At 36.8% G+C, this 17,707-nt stretch overlaps 1 protein-coding gene across 3 annotated transcripts in view; it reads right to left on the bottom strand.

Annotated features, from left to right (window-relative positions):
* Window positions 1-17,707, bottom strand: part of ETV1 (ETS variant transcription factor 1) — a 93,211-nt gene that overhangs the window by 27,919 nt on the left and 47,585 nt on the right. For all 3 annotated transcript variants that reach the window (XM_079931643.1, XM_079931642.1, XM_079931644.1), the window contains 3 exons: window positions 14,645-14,774; window positions 10,897-11,085; window positions 6,343-6,590 (listed from right to left, as the gene is read on the bottom strand). In XM_079931643.1, coding sequence (XP_079787769.1) covers window positions 6,343-6,590; window positions 10,897-11,085; window positions 14,645-14,774 — 567 coding nt within the window. The remainder of the gene's footprint in view (window positions 1-6,342; window positions 6,591-10,896; window positions 11,086-14,644; window positions 14,775-17,707) is intronic.

Here is a 17,707-nt window from a genome sequence, read left to right as displayed (position 1 = left end):
CAGTATGTGGGATCTTAGTTCCCCAACCAGGGATCGAACCCTCGCCCTCTGCAGTGGAAGTGTGGAGTTCCAACCACTGGACGGCCAGGGAAGTCCCGTATCTGTTTTAGATACCGCAGTCCTTCATAAGCTTTCTGCTGAAAAATAGATTCAGCTGACAAAAGTTTGAAAATGACTCTTACAGTTAAATTTTAAGCCATCAAGCTATCAAGTGTTTTAACAAAGAGTGAAGTCCAATAAGAAAGAAGGCTCAGACAAACTCAAAGTTTATATAATCAATCAAAGAATTTTCGAGCTGGCTAGGCCATCAATTTGATACTTTTCCTTCTAATAATTGTTCAGCCTTTTCCAGAAGAACTATTAGGGAAAGTTACTTCTCTGACAATCTCAATGTTTGATAATGTTTATGGTGTATTTTTAAAAAGGAAATAGAACACATTTTAAACTGAAATATCATTTGAAGTTTTATATTTTCCTACCTTACAACAGTGAGCACCTAACAGAATAAAATCTGGGGACTGTCTAATGTGAAATAAATACCCCCACATTAGGAAAAGCACACCTTAAGTTGTACTGCAAATGCTTTCTTTGCCCTGGGTCACATAGAGCTTTTAAAAGACATAGGCAGGGCTTCCCTGGTGGCACAGCGGTTGAGAGTCCGCCTGCCGATGCAGGGGATGCGGGCTCGTGCCCCGGTTCAGGAAGATCCCACGTGCCGCGGAGCGGCTGGGTCTGTGAGCCATGGCCGCTGAGCCTGTGCGTCCAGAGCCTGTGCTCCGCAGTGGGAGGGGCCACAACAGTGAGAGGCCCGCGTACCGAAAAGACATAGGCAAAAACTCATTCTAAGAATTAGAGAAAAGGGTAAATAATATATCTAACAAATTGTAGATTAAAGTACTTTATTTTGGACAATTATATAGAAAGATAGGCTGTGGACTGTGCACTAAACTAAGAATAAGAAAACCTTGGTTCTGGTTTTGGCTGTTTCACAAAACACCTTTGTAACTGATGGTAAGTTAACTTGAATGAGCCTCGGACATTTTATCTGTATAATAGGGCGTAAAGAAGGAATGTGAATTAGGTGATACCCCAGAGCTTTCATGAGTTTAAAGGTTTATGATTCTATGAAACAGCTATTTGTGTCAATTTCCCAATTGAAAATAATGCTAACATTTACTACCACATAAATGCGACATGCCTCCAAACTGAAAGAAGGCCTCATCAGTACCAGGACTGATGGCCCTAAAAAACACAATTAAAAAATACAGAAACTTTTTCTTCAGAAAACATGACGTCAGCTTTCTCCCTTACCCTCTACAACTACTTCCTCCTCTCCCGAAGCTCCAAGCACACGCTTTCCCCCTTTTTCTTATTTCAGAAACCTTATTCTGTCCCTGAAAGTTCTCTTTCCCCTCTTCCTTCCCAGCTCCTAGCTTAAACTGCTCCACCACAGGGCTGGGAAGTATCTTTTAAACTAATTAAAGTAATAGAATAGGCGCTGAGTGTTAAAAACACCTTATTAATGTATCATCCCCTCCAATCAACTCCTAGGTTAAGATTTTTAAGACACCCCAAAATGCAAAGGAACGTAATAGCATTAAATGATGGTACTGCAAGAACAGTGCAGGGATGAACCTGAAACCCACCAAGTAGCATATTCATTCTCCTCCCTCTCTAAGGCAGTCCTGGAAACAAACGAATAGAAAGTCAGGTTTGCAATGAATGAGACTGTGTCATCTTTAACTTAGCATTCTTTTCACTTATAGGACTGATGTGATTAATTTGGACACTTTTTTTCTTCAATTCTAAATTGGTTGATACTTTAAAATATAATACGTACTCTGTCTGAATAGGAAAGCAGTACGTAAGCACTGTTGAAAGACAAAGCACTTTACAGATAAAATAAATATTGCCTATAATAGCACCACGCATATATAACCACAGTATTTATGTCCTGAGTCTTATTTTGCATAAGTCGGGCTTTACACTTATAATTCTTTTTACTCAATAGTCTCATTTCACTAAATATTTTTTAAAACCTGACTTCTAATGGCTGCATAGTATTTCTGTTATTGGCAGCCATAACTTACATTACCATTCAATTACTCTGTAATATTCCTCCCCCCCCCAAACATTCATCCTGCATCTCCCCTTCCTTAAGATAATTTTCTGAGAGTGAAAATACCTACTAATCAAAGCACATGAACGTCGTGTGCTGATATTTTCTTGAGTCAAACTTTAGTTTCATGTGCCCACCACCCTCCTAAAAATACTACCCGAAGCTATCCAAAACAAAAACAAACAAAAGACGAACACATACAATTCTAATAAAATATGTTGCTGTGAGTATCTAAAATATTTACCTCGTTGGGCATTTTGAATCTGCAAAACCTCATATGCAAGCATAATGGGAAAATAACCACGATTTTATGAAAATGGAGCATTGCATCCACATGAAGTGCACAATGCTTATTCAACGCTTTTTACATAGTCACTTGGCCATAGGAGCAAAAGAGAGGAACCAGGTTGGAGTCAAGACAAAGCAACCAACCAACAAAAAACCTGTGTCCTGCTTTATGCAGCACTATTAGGCTAAAGAAGCAGAGGAGGAAAACAACAATAATAGATGCAATTGGACTGCTGAGAACTTAATATCATATAATCATGATCACACTGTACTGGTTCACCAAATTGGCCCTAAATATCAATTTTTTTTATCTCCTCAGTGTCTTCTGATCCAAGATTTGTCCCTTTTCCTGAATAAAATTTCTACTCTACTAACATAATATTTTGCAACTTTTTAGCTTAAATACTCAGCAGTTGAAATTGCATTCCTGTAATTATAATTATAACTAATAGACCTTCCCTTTCCCATATCATAATTAATGTCAGGCTTTATTAGAGCATAATCATGCTACCTTTTCACTTACAAAGCTTCTTTTATTTTCACAACATTTATGCTATATTGAATTAAGCAATAACGAGTTCTAGAGGCCTTCTTAAAGGACAAGCTTTGGATCACAGATGCTGAGTAAATGGACTATGAAACGTTTTTGCATTGTCTTTAAATCACATTAAGTATTTTCTAATGTGCTACTTGTTCAACATCAATAAGTGAACAAAGAACTTAATGATTCAGTGATAAATACATTAGATTTCCTAAAAAGGTTATTTAATATTCTGTCAGCAAGGATGAAAGAACTAATGACAACAAAACAAAACATCTGGAGATCGTACTTGTTGACGGCAATGTATGACGTATACAGATGCGTCAACTTAATTGCAGCAATTTGGTGGCCAGTAAAACATATTTTGAAACACACAGGTTAATTTTTCATCTGCCCTGGTTACACAGTAACTACAGTTCTTTAGACCACATCCATCCAGAAGACACAACTTTACTATTTAACTATTCAAGCGAAACTGAAGTGTATCTTATTGGCAATATTGAAATTAGAATTCAAAGGTGTTGTCCAACTTTAGCAATCGGAAATATAATTTACAGGAGAGACAGTAACATAAATTAACAGCTTCTCAAATATTAAACAAATATTCCGCAAGTCATTTGCAAGCTTTATGGCAACTTACAAAAGAGATGCCCTATGTACCTTTAAAACAGGATACTGGACTGTTATAGACTGAATGATCGTGTCCCCCATAATTCATTGTGAAGCCCTAATGCCAAAAGTGGTGGTATTCGGAGGGGGGGCGGGGGCTTTGAGAGGTAATTAGAATAAGACTAGGTCATGAGGGTAGGGCCCCCATGGTGGAATTAGTGTCCTTATAAAAGAAGAGGAAGAGAGACCAGAGCCCTCTCTCTGCCTCATGAGGACACAGTGAGTAAGTAGCCATCTGCAAAGCCAGGAAAAGAGGCCTCACCAGGAAATGAATCTTCTGGAACCTTGATCTTGGACTTCCCAGCCTGCAGAACTGTGGAAGTTAAATGTCTGTTACTTCAGCTTTCCCACTGATGATGGTATTTTATTATAGCAGATTGAGCTAAGGAATGGACTATCCTTCTTTAGGTTAGAAGTGACTGAATCTGTGCTTTTGAGGGTCAGACCGTAGCTGACTCGAATTCATATTATATATGGTCCACAAATAATGCAATTAAACCTCACAGCCCGAGTTCCTATTTTTTTGCCCTCAATGTATTATTTAAATATTTTTCTTGTTTGCTTCACATCTTCTCAGGAAAAGTTACACGTCTTCAACATCATGTTATATATAATTTTATATACAATATAGATATAAGGAGAATATATACGTGTGTGTGTATATGTATATATATATATGTATGGAAAACCACAGAATCAAGAAAATGATTTCAATGATAATCTTTCTGAGATTATACCTATAAAAACATTCTAAAAAACACAAGAATTTTCTAAAAATGCTATGCCCTACAAGTCCTTTTGAACCAATTATTTGGGCTATTTTAACTGATTTCCATGTAAAGTTTCTTGAAATCATGATGAATTCAAAAAACTGTGCAGCAAATTAAAATGTGGTTTGGAGAGTAAGAATAACATCAGTTAACAGGACTAGAAACTTGCAGAGAAAAATGAATCGTGTCTATAATAAAGCCCATTGTAGTGCAGAGTTCTTAATTATGCCCGTAAATCATGGACAAACATAAAAGGTTCTAAAGTGTAAACACTATGGTACATTCTAGGACCCTCTCCAAATTACAGGGCCTGGGACAAGCATTCAAGTACAGTCCCTCACACCATATGTTTAAATTTTTAAACTATAAACCAGCCAAACAAAACGATAAATAAATATGTTCTCTCCTCCTATTCCTTGAAACTATAAAAACATAACAACTTGGAAGGCCAGGCCAAACCTAGAATTTGGGGAAATCTCTAGGATTAGTGCTGAAAGAGGATGGTACGCAGCCAGTTTTCAGTCTTCAGATCCCGGCCCCTCCACACCCCCTTCCTGCCTCTCTCCCTATTCCTCAACCCCACCTTGTTCCACACCACGGGGGCCTCACACACCAAACATATGGGCACAACCAAGCTTCATCCTCATCCTCCCACAAGCAGCTGTCCCTTGGCCACCTCCTTGGACCTAGACAGGAACAGTGTGCTCTGCCTTCAGAAAACTAGGCCTGGGATAAACTTGCTCAGGCCCTAGAAGTGGACTCAAGGTTGGCTGGGCAGGGAATTCATGGGCCCTGGGTAACTGGTATACCTTCCAGAAGTAGAGGTATAGCCTCTCAGTGGGCAACTCCCCTTAGTCCTTTTCAACTTCTTGGCCAATGAGGAAGGGTGGCCAGAGGGAGACTCTCAGTGGTAGGGCTCCTTCTTGCTGAGCTTTAAGACCAGTTTATAATAAAACAGGTAACCTTATGCAAGTTGGAAACTGAAGACCAGCAGACAATTTTCTTTCCTCAAGTAGAACCGACAGAAAAACTCAGCAGAGTTATGCCTAGAGAAGCAATAGTTCCTTCACAAAGAACACCCACAACTTTGCATCCAGATGAAAGGAAGTCACATTGTTTTCCAATATTTTTAAGTCCACAACCATCTATTGACCGTGCTTACAATAACGTTAGTAATATTTTGCCTGGTGCCCTTCTTAGAAGCATTAGCTTTTATTTCATACTTTTTCCCCAAATTCCTGAGATTTCTGAAAGGCAGGTGTCCTGATTTTGAGATTATAACAAAAGAAATGAGCACAGAATAGTTAAGTAATTTTTCTGAGTTCTTAAGGTCAAATATTGGCAAAGTTGGTGGTAACATTAACAATAGACACAAGTGCTTTTTACTTTCGGGAAACCCCAATTCTCCATCTTGACGTACTACTTAGTGAGATCTTTCAGGCTCAGTGAGACTAGAGCTAAGCCTATTATTGATATTTTTGCTATCCCTCTCCCAATATGGAAGAATCCTTACTTCCGGACCCTTGGAATCTTGCCACAAAAATAAAGAAACAAACAAACAAACAGTTATAAGCAATAAGTTACTCAGTACAGAAGAATATTGCTTTCTGTTAATATTGTTATTAAACAGTGCAGCAGGAGCAAATGGAAAGAAAGCCCAGAATCAAGAAAAGAAGGATCACGTTACTCTCTTGGGCTGAGAGTGCGCATAATTTTACAAATTGTACTCTTCTTTGGACAGGTTTCATTTCTAGACACTATTTCATCCATTGGCTCATGCCAAACTGGTTTGACAGTCCAACGCTTCACATAAAGAGAAAGATTCAAAGAAGGAATAAATCAGAAAGATTCCACCAAAAAATGGTCAGGAGCCACCCCATCTGTGGCCAACACTAATGAAACTGACAAGCAAGTGAAAAGATTTATCTTAAACATAACTTAAAGCACAGGCCTACCTGAATCATATGCAAAATCTCTGGGCTCCTGTTTGATCATCAGAGGAGGGGGGAAGCTTTGGCTGGCCGCACCACCAACCATGGTGTTGTGTTCATACACTGGGTCGTGGTACTCCTGCTTAAAGCCTTGAGGTGGGAAGGGAATGTTTGGCTCAGACATCTGCCGTTGGTACATGGGACGTCCTTCCCTTGGCATTGTCGGCAAAGGAGGAAAGGAATTACAGGGTTCAGAAAGTTGGCGGCGAAATCTGGGAAATAAGAGAGCATGTTTCAAATAAAATAGTAACAAGGAATACCCTTTAAAAATACTGGCACGATTTTTAACTTCTAGCTAATGAACATGACACCAGCTGACCCGAAGTGTAAATCTTTATCAAAGACTAGACACTTCCTGGGTCAGTAGCACTGTGATTTCTAATCATAATACACCTTGTGCTCCCCTTCTAATTAGTTCCATTCAGCACTATTTCAGTACCTGACAAAAAGTTAAAGATGTGCTTCGGGGAAGGCTAGGAGAGCATTGTAGTGTTTGCAAGAAATAACACACTCTAACAGTTAAAATGCCCAACTAGAAATCAACTGGATCATTTACCAGATTTCCTTATTAAGAGGGTCTCAAATTAATTATAGACAAGAAAAACAAAACAAAACAAAACAGGGGAACCAGAAAGAATCTGATTTCAAACTGCAGCCTCCAGCTTTTAATTCTGTTATCAAACTAACCAACCAACAAACAAAATCAACCACATAAAAACCTCCTTATTGGTTTTCCTTCCCTTACCATCAGTTATCAAGGGAGCGAGAAGGGAATGACTTTCTTCTCAAATGTGCAGGACTCTTACATCTTCAACAATGTCCTAAATAACACTGTATTCTAGTGAGAAATTAAACTGGGAAATATTATAGAGACTGAAATCCAAGCTAGTTGTAAAAGACTGCTTCTTTACTGTCAAACAGCAACACAGAACTCACTGGCTTCCAAGATTTTCAAACAAAATATCAGGTTGATAAAAATAAGCATAAAATATTACAGCAGACCTCCAATGATGGAAGGAACATGCATGCGTCACATAGCTTTGGGACAGGTCGTGCTGTTAGGTCATGGGGAAGTTCTGAGGCCTTGGCAGAAGGCTGAGAGTGAGTCTCTACGCTCCTTCCTTCTTGGTTATCCTGTGTACTGATTGGCTAATCACTTCATCAGTTCAGTTCTGTGTTTCTCATCCTAATATCACTGACCCACCGCAAAGATGTGGATTAATTAAAGATTTAACAGCTCTAAACATGCCCAGGAGTGCTTAAAAATAACCTATCCAACATTTCTATGAGCAAATGTAAGCCTATTAACTCCCCTGCACCCGCCCCCAAAAGCATTCCTCAGACTTTAATTTGGAAAGTTAACATTTAATTTTGGTAACGTTAAATGAAAACAAGGTAAAAGCGAAAGAATGGCAAGGCAATTGCTTTAGCATTTCTAAGAACACTCCACCCTGTGATTTAACTCTAGCCTCTCTGGCTGCCATGGAAAGCACTGAAATTCCACCTACACCTGCAGAAAATAAACTCAGAAACTCAGATATAGCAAAATAGGCTGACTGCACTGCATTCACTTCCCTTCGCTTGCTTATTTCATTAGCCAAAAAAAGAAACAAATTATCATTAAGAACTGTCAAGGAATGAATAAGAAAATTGTAAGTTGAAGTTAAAAAAAGAAACCAGCTCACTTGGGAAGCCTTCAAAGGAAGATAATAACACTTCTACTAAAAGCTTTGTTGAAAAATCAAGCCATTTGTTTTCACAAGTCAACATGATTCCAGTTGGTACTCACTGAGGACCAGGAATATATCAAACACACGTGCTTCCTAAGAAACTACAAGTTTGTGGTATCATTCTTATGACCCACTGTAAAGAGAAAGCGACTCCAGAAGCTTTCTGGAGGGAGTTCATGGGTAAGGAGGGCGTGCTGATGAGCTCCTGGGTAAAGAAAAACAGTGCCTAAGTGGTGGGAAACATTGAGAAAAAGAGACAGGGCTCCTGCACAGTGGGTTCAGGAAAAAGTGCCAAAGGGCTGGCCCAAGGAGCAGAATGAGGCTGAGGAAAGGAAGCGGGGTGCAGCCCAGTTGGCCATGAAGCATTCCCAGAGTGAGGTGGGGGGCCTCGGCTGGATGGGGCTATTTGGGGGAAAGGATCTGTTCCCAGAGCAAATTTGCCAATTATAACTGAGGGACTGTCATTTGTTGGCTAGAGCTCTCCAAGAAATCCTCCTCAGAAGCATACGGCTTCAGAGATTTTCCTGGGATCGGCCAGCTGGTGCTGTCCTCAACACTCAGTGGGGGGCAGTGGGAAAAGACCCTGAGCTTCCCTCTTCTAGTTCCGGGCCGGCTGTTCTCAGTCTCAAATATTTGAGTTCAAGTAGAGAAACTAAAATGGGTTTGGCTACAGCATTTCAAGTTAGGTCACCTAAAAACAGCCATACTGCTTGTTCAGCAGTCACCTCCCATAAGAAAGAACTATTCTGCACAGAGCACCGACTATGCAATCTCTAATTCTGGCCCTCATTTGAGGTGTGAGACGCGCTATCAAGAACTCTGGGAAGTCACCAGAAGTAGACAAAACAAAACTTGCTTTTCTTTGGTCGTCCTCTTTTTCCCTTTCAGCCCTGCACAATGTGCATCTGTTTAATGGCCCACCCGGCAATAAGATGTCTTTCATCTGTATTTACAAAACTGTTTACACAGATGCACATACCATTACACTCGGACAGAGTCTCAAGTCCACAGGGTGAGAAGGGAAAGATAATGGGAAGCATTTCATAACTAAAGCACAAGAGGACTCAGGGATGGAAACCAAGGTAGGAAAGTTATGACTTGGTCTCCCATTGGAAAGAATGCTTTCATCTTACCTTCATATCAAAAGAGTTACTGAACTTGAGATTGAGTCCCATTAAATAACCTATAAAAAGCAGATCTGAGTATTCTCTTATTTTCCGAAAGTTGCCAGTGGCACATCTTCTGGTTTCCTCTGCTGATCTGGGAGATTCCTCTGACTGAGCTATTTTTATAATGGTGTGTCAGAGCCAATTTGCACGGGCTTATTGTTAAATTTTCAGGAATTATGGGAGCCAACTCTTAAACACAGCCATTGTTAAGAATTAAATTATGTAAGTTTAAAATTATTAAAAAATTATATTTAAAACAAAGGCAGAAAACACTCAAAACTCATCACTTCCTAATTCTTTTACTACATTTTACTACTAATTATACTAATTATGCGCTGGAGGTTATGTCTATTGTATCTGTTTGGCAGAAATACTGTTTCATGGCATGTTACTACACATCTCTTTGCAATTCCACATTCAGGGTTGTCACAGTGATACCCTGGAGTCTGCCATCGGGGCAATATTTACATCACAGACGCATCAAATGCTATAGATCAAGGTCCTTGGGTTTACTCCCATAGAGCCTGTTGTTAACCATTTACCAGCACACCACTCACTCTATATAAGTACAAGGTAGAAGGGGAAGAAAGGATGCTATACATAATTGACTTGTGTTTTAAGTTGTATTATTAAGGCCTCTAAAGGTCCTCCAATATTTTATTTCAATATGAATTTTTTCATCTCTAGGAGTCGAGAATTACCCACCATAACATTCTCTTTAGCTCTATGTTGTGTCTTGCATTATTCCTTTCTAAGTAATACTAATTGAGTCTCTACCTCTTTATATTCTCAGCGTTCAGGGTCATGCCTCTACTGACATTAAATATTCATTACTTGGAAAGGAGGAAAGATAGTTCTATCAAATAAGTTTTCTTCTGCAAAACTATGTACAGCTAAACCACTCATCTAAGGTAAAGAACCTCATTCTGTAAGCCACCTACTAAAATTAGTCTCCTAACTTTATAGAAAAAGTACACACATATGCTCATAAAAATGGGATGATCTGATTTAAAGTTTAAGTGAAGCAATTTAATTCAAGCAAAGTGAAAGGGAAATGTTCAAATGTCAGTATATAGATTAATTTTCCATTTTAGCAACCAATTTAAATGTTTATAAAGGAATGTTTATAAATGACCTTCTCCATAAATTATTTATAGCTAAAGATAGATAGAGCAAGCTCTTCCTAAAAATATTTTGCACAGATGTGCAAAATTAATACACTCCCCTTGAATTTACTATAGGTCTTAGGAATTGGTAGTAATAGGACTTTCTTCCAAGAATGCTAAAAACAGTTGTTTTTTTGGTTTGTTTTTTGTTTTTTTAAATGGTACTTGCAGTTACCAGGGGGTAAGGGTGGGAGAAGGGATAAATTGGGAGATTGGGATTAACACATACACACTACTACATATAAAATAAGTAACTGATAAGGACCTACTGTATAACACAGGGAACTCTACCCAGTACTCTGTAATGGCCTATATAGGAAAAGAATCTAAAAAAACAGTGGATATATGTATGTGTATAACTTAACCACTTTGCTGTACAGCAGAAACTAACACAACATTGTAAATCAACTATACTCTAACCAAAAATTTTTTTAAAATGGTACTTGCAGTTACCTGTGGTCCATGGGGTAGCTACTGTCTTGAATGGGCTGCGACGGAGGGAGGTGAGCTGGGAAGGCGCGGTCAGGTTTCGAAGTATGAGCTGAGTTGGGAGACGCATGGTGCAGGGGGGACACTGGGGTGCTGGATGGTGTTGGGGGGTTGGAGGGCCTCATTCCCACTTGTGGCTTCTGATCATAGGCACTACCCAAGGAATGAAAGAAAAGAGAACATGTGCTTCTTGGGAGCAATTAAAACTTTTTTTTTCCCCCAACCCAAGGGTAGAAAAAATATTTTAGGCTTAAGTCTTAAGGAAGTTGGAATTGCATGTTGTTTGGTTTCCGCAGCTCTAGAACACATAATCTTTGAAACTGTCACACACTTAAAAAGAAAATGGGATAATGAATGTATAACTTTGTAAGAGCATAAATACACAACATCTATTTTTAATATATATACAAACAACACAGTATAAGGAACATCTCTGTCAATGAAAGCAGTGGCATATTATTTCCATCTATTCTTGATATGTCTCCTTAAGCAAGTTTCATAGATCTTTTCTAGATCATTAAATATTTCTGATATTATAATCCTTCTATGTTACATAAGATTTTAGAATAAGAACTCACGTCAGTTTAACGAGATGCGGATCATACCTGGCTCATCTTTATTTGTGGTAGAACTCTAAGAAGAACATACTTTTGCCTTATTGTCATTTTTTTAATGTAAAATAAATGACGCCTGGCATTAATTTCCTCACATAGGATAATAAAGGTTTATGAGGCAAATTAATAAAGATTTATGTCTCTGATCTCTTTAAACTTTCTTGGAGTATAAGAATAGGTACAAAATAATGTTCTTAAGAGTAAAATCCTGTTATCATTGTCTAACTTCTGAACACAGTTACAAAATAATAAAATGAGTAAGCTTGTTTTTATATACATTATGAATTTAAGTTGCTTTCTTTAGCGTAGCTCTCAGGAATATGATTTAACTAATTTCTGTAATCTAAAAAATATTTTATTGAAAACAAACTGTACTTAAATTTCTGAACAAAAAAAGATGTTCTAGATTAAAATACTGTATTTCATTTTAAAATAAAAAGCATTCATTAATATATATTTTTCTTTAAAAAAGAAACTTTAAAAAAAAACTGACTTATGTAATAATTTACCCTGTTGCACCATCTATACAACAGAATAACATCCAAGTGCAAAAATACTTTATAGAAGTGAAGGAGTATGTGCTGCATAAGTCTTCCTTGCTTTAAAGCAAAGTCAGTGGAACTCATATTATGTTTGGTCCTACCTATTTCACTTACCAATATTTCTGAATGTGAACCCACTTCTTTTATAAAATGGTTCACATGTCTCATTCCCACATAAGAAGAAAAAATGATACATCTCCTGTCCTAGAATATTACTTTTTTCCCTTATGAAATTCTGTATTGAGTTACACTGTTTGTATAGAAATGGAAATAACAAAATTTAATCCATATATCACTGTGGGAATTACTGGTCCCCAAGAAGAACCTCAAAATATTCAGGTAATTCTTCTACCATTAATTTATGGAAGTCAGATATGTCTTTCTTCTTTCTAAGTCCATAAAGCAGCAGTTATTTCATAGTCACACTTCTGATCAATGCTAAAATGCAATGGCAATTCTATACCTATTTGGTTTATTAATTAAAAATTCCTCCATATGTTAAATAATTACTCTGAGAATACATAGTACTCTTAAGGAGAAAATGCAAAAATTAAAAACATGATAAAAATAAAACTCAGATTGATCAATATTGTTTTATCTGAACTCAGTATGTTTTATTAGTTGGCTTCTACAAGAGATCTGTTTTATAAAAGCTTTGAAGTTCAACTGAACTGCCTCATCATTTCAGGCTCTGGTGAACCTCCTAGAAAAACAGATATAAAAGACAAGTTGGCAAGAACAAATAGTAATAGAATGTCCAAGCACTGGTCAGGTACTGTGAGACTGCACAAATCGAAGTTTCTCAAATCTTAACTATCTTGGACAACAAACTAGTGAATATAACAAAAAGGAAGCAGACTCACAGATATAAAGAACAAACGAGTGGTGACCAGTGGGGAGAGTGAAGTTGAGAGGGGCAACACAGGGGTAGGAGATTAAGAGGTACAAACTACTAGGCATAAAATAAGCTACAAGGACATACTGTACAACACAGGGACTATAGCCAATATTTTATAATAACTATAAATGGAGTATAACCTTTAAATGTTGTGAATCACTATCTTGTACACCTCTATCTTATATAATATTGTACATCAACTATACTTCAATTTAAAAAAAAAGGAAAAAAATTATTCCACGAAAAAGAAAAAAGAAAATATGTAAAAAAAATCTGAGGAAATAGAAGACTCCTTTGGATTATAACGTATTATGAACTGGAATCAACATAATTCATAAGACCACAAATATTTTTAATCATTTTTATAAGTTTCTAAACTAACTCCTTTAAAGAACTACGTACGTCTCTACTATAATTGAGAGTAATAACATACAATATACAGAGCCAACTTTTTCCGTACGCAATTAGAGGCCGATATGAAAAGCAGCAGAATGCAATTTACTATGAAGGGTTTTTAATGAACATACATGTTATCAAATTTTCCAACAAATGAACAGTGCACTTCTACTGCCCCACCCCCCTTTATTATCACCCGAAGGAACAACTGGCTTTTTAATAGATAATAGCCTCTGCTAAGCCTTATAAAATTCTAACTTTACTGCAATTGTCCATGAATGCATCTTATAGATCATCTGCAAAACCTGTCAGATAACTAATGTACTGCTTAGACCTGCCAAATGGTTCATTTTTTCCTACACACTCTATCTAAAGTGCATAATGCTTTCTTTCTAATGAGAACTTTCAGCAGCTATTCATGCATGCAAAGTAAGAACCTCTCTCTCTCTCTCTCTTTTTTTTAAGTGAAGATAGACACAGGAAGCACCTTCCTCTTTTACTTGTTTATTTATTTATTTATTTGGGCACACCGCACAGCATGTAAGATCTTAGTTCTCCGACCAGGGATTGAACCAGTGCCCCCTGCAGTGGAAGTACGGATTCTTCACCACTGGACGGCCAGGGAAGTCCCCAGTCCCTCTTTTCAATCCCATAGTGCATCACTACAGTAGAAAAGTAACTCATGATTTGGATAAAAATGGCTGCATTAAAATGATTCTGGGGGCTTCCCTGATGGCGCGGTGGTTAAGAATCCGCCTGCCAATGCAGGGGACATGTTTTCGAGCCCTGGTCCGGGAAGATCCCACATGCCGCAGAGCAACTAAGCCTGTGCGCCACAACTACTGAGCCTGCGCTCTAGAGTCCGTGAGCCACAGCTACTGAGCCCGTGCACCACAACTACTGAAGCCTGCACGCCTAGAGCCCGTGCTCTGCAACAAGAGAAGCCACTGCAATGAGAAGCCTGCAAAACCCAACGAAGAGTAGCCCCCCTCGCCGCAACTAGAGAAAGCCCCCACACAGCAACAAAGACCCAAAAAAAAAAAAAAAAATAGGTCTCTGACTTGACCTTTAATTAAAATGATTCTGAAAGTACGTAATCAGACAGTAAATGGTCCTTCCGAGTTCTGCTAAACACATAACCTAATTAGCTTGTTATATGCTGCAGGTGTAACTCATAAAATATGACTTGAGATTTTATATTATGCTGGAACTGTGTTTCAATAAGAACCATCAGGCCTTCTCTGTACACCTGATTGCTTTACCTGACATTGTACAGGCACTTTTCTCCATAGCTGAATTTAAAGGGCTGTTCTTGACTGCAGGCAGAGCCAAGTTCTGAACATGGACTGTGGGGTTCTTTCTTGATTTTCAGTGGGAGGCCATGAAAAGCCACTAGAAAACAAAACACAAATACCCACAAAAATGAAATACAGTTAGGAATTAAGTACACTAATCTGTTCTACTCCTCTTGGTTAAAATGTCACTAACATTTCATATTAACTTTCATGCATAAGAAAAATCACATTGGATGAATTTCATGCAAGAAAAGATTCTGGAGGATCTGCATATACTCGTTGTTTGCTTTTACTGCATAACGAAATGCATGCTTAAACTCTCATTACTTAAAGTCAGATGAACTACTTGTAATTGGTTTAGCGGATATTGACAATACTAGAAGTTTTCAGAAAGTAAGCTTGAAAACATTTCAGAAAGGTTTCCAATGACTAAAGCAGAAAAAATACAGCTGATTATCCAAGAATTAACTGAAGACAGGAACATAAATTTAAGTATTATTGAAAGGAAAATATCTCAAATGTACCAATAGTAATGGTTTAATGGAATAACAACTGGACTATGAGAAAGAAAATCCAGATGCATGCAGTTCTCAGGGTAACTAATGATACTTTGGACGAAAGGACAAAAAACTCGACCTCTTTTTAGGCCAGCGCTCATATATAAAAATACACATAAAACTATTTGCCTAACTACTTACCACAAGTGTGAAGATACATTGTGAGAAATATGTTAAAGTTATTTTTCATATATAATCTACCATAAAACAATTATTCTATATGAAATGCTGTTTCCTCCTTTTTCATATGACTCAGTGTCATATGTCATTACTGTTCAATATAATATAAAGACAATATCATAAAATAGGAAGAAATATGTATATTTGGGATGGAATCATAGCTTTCAAACCAATAAATAAATAAGATTATATATTTTTATTCTTCTATATGAAACTGAACAAATGCATATTAGAGATCCTCAGAATAATTGAAGTTTTAGTATAAATGGAAAATGAATAAAAAGATAAGGGGAAAATAGACATGAGAATGAATTTTATTTTCATACAATTTGCACAGGTATGAATTATCAAGGATAAACACAAGAAGGACACACTGTGGATAGTTACTCCAAGTCCTATAAAACCTGGGATTAAAACAAAATATTAAGTGTATACACTATAAAGGAAGATATTACAAGAGAAGCTTTGTGGCTTACGATGCCATTCAATCTTGATTATGATATTACATCATTATGAACTTGTAGTAACTTGAATGTCATATATAATTTTAGTATAAGAAATTGATATCAAGAGCTACCAAGCTCCAGGAAGATAAATGCTATTTGTTTACGTAAGCACATAATTTTGACAAAAATGTTCAGTGGTACTCAAGAGACATCTGAAACACTGTAGAAAACCAATGTGCCACAGAAGTAAACAAGTTTCATCTAAATTAGTTGTCTAAGGAAAACTTAATAAATAATAATACAATTATTTCGCTGAGTGGTCTATTTCAAAGTATTTTTTTCTAATTTAATGTGTGTTTAATATACCTACTCAAAGTAGAGAGTTAGAAACAAAGGGGAAATTACATGTCTCTTCATATGCAAAGGGTACGTATGTTCATTAACTTTACCAAGTCAGAAAGTTATAATTTATAAAACGTTACGATAGAAGAGGCTTAAGAACCTCAAGAATCAATTGTAACATGAGGACTTGTTCGGATTCTGACTTGAACAAACCAACTGAAAGAGACACCTTTCCAACAAATAAGATATTTCAAGGTGGACTAGGTATTAGATGTTTAAGAAATTATTGTTAATTTTGTTGGATGTGATAATGAAATGGCAGTTGTACCAAAAAGAAAGGTTTAAAGCTAAAGCTTCATAAAATATTTACAGATAAAAAATAAGCTCTGGGATTTTCTTTAAAATACTCTAGAAAAAAATGTATGAGGGAAGAATCAAATAGAAAAATGTTGATAAATGTTAAAAGCTGACTGATGGATAGGTGGGAGTTCACTACATTATTTTCTTTACTTTTACCTGAATTTGCAAGATGAAATGTTTTTTAAATGTGGGAAAAAAATCACAAAAGATTTAAAGTAGTATTTTATAAGAAAATTCTCTCCCTGTGTGTGTGTGTGTGTGTGTGTGTGTGTGTGTGTGTGCTACTTCTTAGAATGACAAATATTGTATGATGCAATCTTGTAATATCTTAACCATGCATTTGTTGCTTTCTTAACAAATAGTTTTCCACTGTTTATTACTTACTTGAACATATACAACAAAATGTGTATACCCTAGTTCAGCACTTTAGATTAAGTAGTAGGTTTTATATTTTCCTAAGAAAAAGCAGCAGCAACATCAAAGGAACTCACTTTGCCATTCAACTAAGTAACAAATCATTATACCTGAAAGATGAGATCTAAATTATATGAATGAAAATGGATAAGAACCTAAAAGCTAATAAATTGCCAGTATGATGCAAAGTTTATCATATTTATCAAAATATCAAACATACCAGAGACTGCCGTATTCAACATTACTATATTTTAAAAGTCTTTGGGACCATAGTGTAGGAAAAGGTTAGTAAACAGGATGCAAAAGGCATTAACCATAAAAGAAAATAATCTACGAATTAGGCTTCATTGAAATTAAGAACTTCTCTTCATCAAGACACTAAGTTACAGACACCAAGAGGATACTTGCTATAGAAAGATCTGACAAAGAAATCATATTCAACATAATAAGAATTGCTACAAATTAATAAAAGGAAACAAGAGACCCAATTAAAATGGGCAAAAGACTCAAACGGGCAGTTCATAAAAGAAGATACCCGAACGACAAACAAATGAGCAACAAAGCAAGCATATATGAAAAAGTATTCAGCATCTTTACTCATCAGGAAACTGCAAATAAAATCACACGAGGTTTTCACTATACACCCACTAGAATGGCTAAACTGAAAAAGACTGGCATTACCAAGATATGAAGAAGACCTAAAGCAATAAGAACCGCTTATATATGCTGCT

The sequence above is a fragment of the Stenella coeruleoalba genome (genome assembly GCF_951394435.1).
Source record: "Stenella coeruleoalba genome assembly, chromosome: 9".
Classification (NCBI taxonomy): Eukaryota; Metazoa; Chordata; class Mammalia; order Artiodactyla; family Delphinidae; genus Stenella; species Stenella coeruleoalba.
The sequence above is the reverse complement of the archived record's forward strand: the minus strand, read 5'-3'. Positions and strand labels throughout refer to the sequence as shown.